This window comes from Manduca sexta, unplaced genomic scaffold (genome assembly GCF_014839805.1).
Source record: "Manduca sexta isolate Smith_Timp_Sample1 unplaced genomic scaffold, JHU_Msex_v1.0 HiC_scaffold_2595, whole genome shotgun sequence".
NCBI lineage: Eukaryota > Metazoa > Arthropoda > Insecta > Lepidoptera > Sphingidae > Manduca > Manduca sexta.
This window is the reverse complement of record NW_023593575.1, coordinates 19523-21784: the sequence shown is the minus strand read 5'-3', so window position 1 is coordinate 21784 and position 2262 is coordinate 19523. Positions and strand designations below refer to the sequence as shown.

Here is a 2262-nt window from a genome sequence, read left to right as displayed (position 1 = left end):
ATTCATACATAGTTGTTTTAAGGGTTAGTAATCACTGTCAGGGTGATTCAGTTGCATAGGACCTGGATGTGTTAAGCATTCCAAAGAAATAAGGAAATTCAGGCATGCGAAAAATTTGATGCAGAAATCACAAGATAAATAAAGTCTATTTACCTTGTCGTCATCCGCAAGTTTGTAGTAATAGTCGAGAGCAAACCCAATGTTGGAGTAGTCTACGTGCCGAGCTAGACTCGTGAGCAGAACTAAACATTGCAAGTCGCGCTCGTCATCCACGACGCCAAAGTACGTACTCAGTATGTCTACTATGCGATGACTGGAACAAAAATACATACCCAGTTATGGTAAAACTTTAGAGTTATCGTCATGTTTTTTGACAATAACAAATTGAATGTCCTAAACGTCTCATAGAACGAAGTTAGCTAAATAAAGTATCGATCAAGACACGCAGTTTTCACTAACCATTGGCAGAACTATACGGCTGCTTAGTAAAGCAGCGCAGAACCTGACCCTTCAGTTCAGGGCTGGGCAGAATTTGACTTACTTGTAATTTAAATACAAACACAAATATGGTATGTGTATTTGAATTATTTTCTAAAAATGTATTGTGGTATAGGGATTTTAAATACCTGATGCTGAGGTATTTTGTAGATAGTATATGAAATATGTATAGGATTCATTCTTCAATAAGAGGCGGTTTGTCTGACAGTATATGTAAAATGTACTGTTCATAATAGGATTTTTTTTACTGATTAATAGCTTGGCCTGGCTTAGATATTTTCTATTTACTTTATCTAGATCACCGGCTGTATTTTGTTACTGTTTTATTACGTATTTTAAATACATGTGCGAGATAGTGTTTTGTAATTTGCTTTTAATGAAAGCTAGACACGTATTTTCAGAAACTTGTCACGGATTGTCGAAAGTCACTTCGTCTATTTTTTTTGTTTCAGGGGACTTGTCGGGTACTCACCTCATTGAACCAGAATTTTTAACCAATAAGGTGCACGCCTTTTGTAAATGTCTTCTCATGTTACGCCGAGTTATGCCATCCAGAAACATCCACGGAATAGGGTCACCCAAATCTTCAGCAACGAATTTTTGAAGACGATCAAATAACAATTGATGGATTAACGTTACTACTTGTTCTTGGATCTGAAAGGATATTATAAGATCAAATTATGAGTTAAATTAATTTCTTACCTACGTATGGAATGTGAATGGATAGGTCAATTGCCAAATGAGCATCTATAGTAATCATGGGTTAATATGCACCTACGTAAAAAAACAGTTTAAGCTCATTTTTTGTTGTTTTCAAGCAACGTCGACATAGTTAATTATTTAGTATTTATAGTTGTTTCATGTTTGGAATTTAGACAATATTATTAATACTCTCTTAAGTACTTATAAAGATTTTTTTAATTACCTTATTCTCTGGATCGGATAGTTGATGCATGGGCCCCGCTAGGCGTCAAACCCAGCTTTGTTCTGTCTTAACGTCACAAGTTCTCCGAGCGCCGCGATGGCTGCGGACCGCACTATGATACTCGCGTCTCGACATAACCCGACTAAGATCTATTGACAATTCAATGATAAACAATTATATTATAGGCTAGCTTCCGCCCGCAGCTTCGCCCGCGTGGATTTTGGACTTCAAAAATGGAGGAGGTGCTTAATTTGTCGGGATGTTTTTAATGTATGGTGGTATGTAGGTGATCCGATTGTCCGGTCAGGGTCTGATGATGGGATCCTGGTGAAATCGAAGGAAGCATATAGCATGATTCAGTATTCACGCGTGATTGCTTATTATTAGCGTATTCCATGTATAACTTTGGTGTTTCTATACCGATTTCTATGATTCTATGATTATTTTTATGGAATATTTAATAATGTTAACTTTTTTAATTAGGGATGACTGAGTGTTATAAACGTAAGAGTAGACAAATATAATGAGAAAGCTTCAAACTGCTAACCTATCGGGAGTTACACGTGTTATTGTGAGTCAACCATAAAAGATAGACATATGCTGTCGTGGGATATTTTTTATATAATTTTAAGGAGAACATTTCCGTCATACATGATTTCTGTGTAGCTTTAACCATTAAGTTTGCACACGCGACGGAAGCTTAAAAAATGGAGTAACTTCTCCCGTTTTCCCAACATTTTCCTTCACTGTTCTGCTCCTATTAATTGTAGCGTGATGAAAAGTATACTATAACCAGCTCAGGAGTATGACAAATAATTGTACTAAGTTTCGTTAAAATC

General features: G+C 36.3%; 1 protein-coding gene across 1 annotated transcript; it reads right to left on the bottom strand.

Moving 5' to 3' along the window:
* Positions 1-153: 153 nt before the first annotated feature.
* Positions 154-1475, bottom strand: LOC119192308 (the record flags this gene model as incomplete). The annotated part of the gene is made up of 3 exons (XM_037446128.1): positions 1424-1475; positions 971-1152; positions 154-313 (listed from the first exon to the last, which is right to left on the bottom strand). Coding segments are annotated over exons 1-3 (372 nt in total), but the record flags the coding sequence as incomplete, so codon positions are not given.
* Positions 1476-2262: the final 787 nt, after the last annotated feature.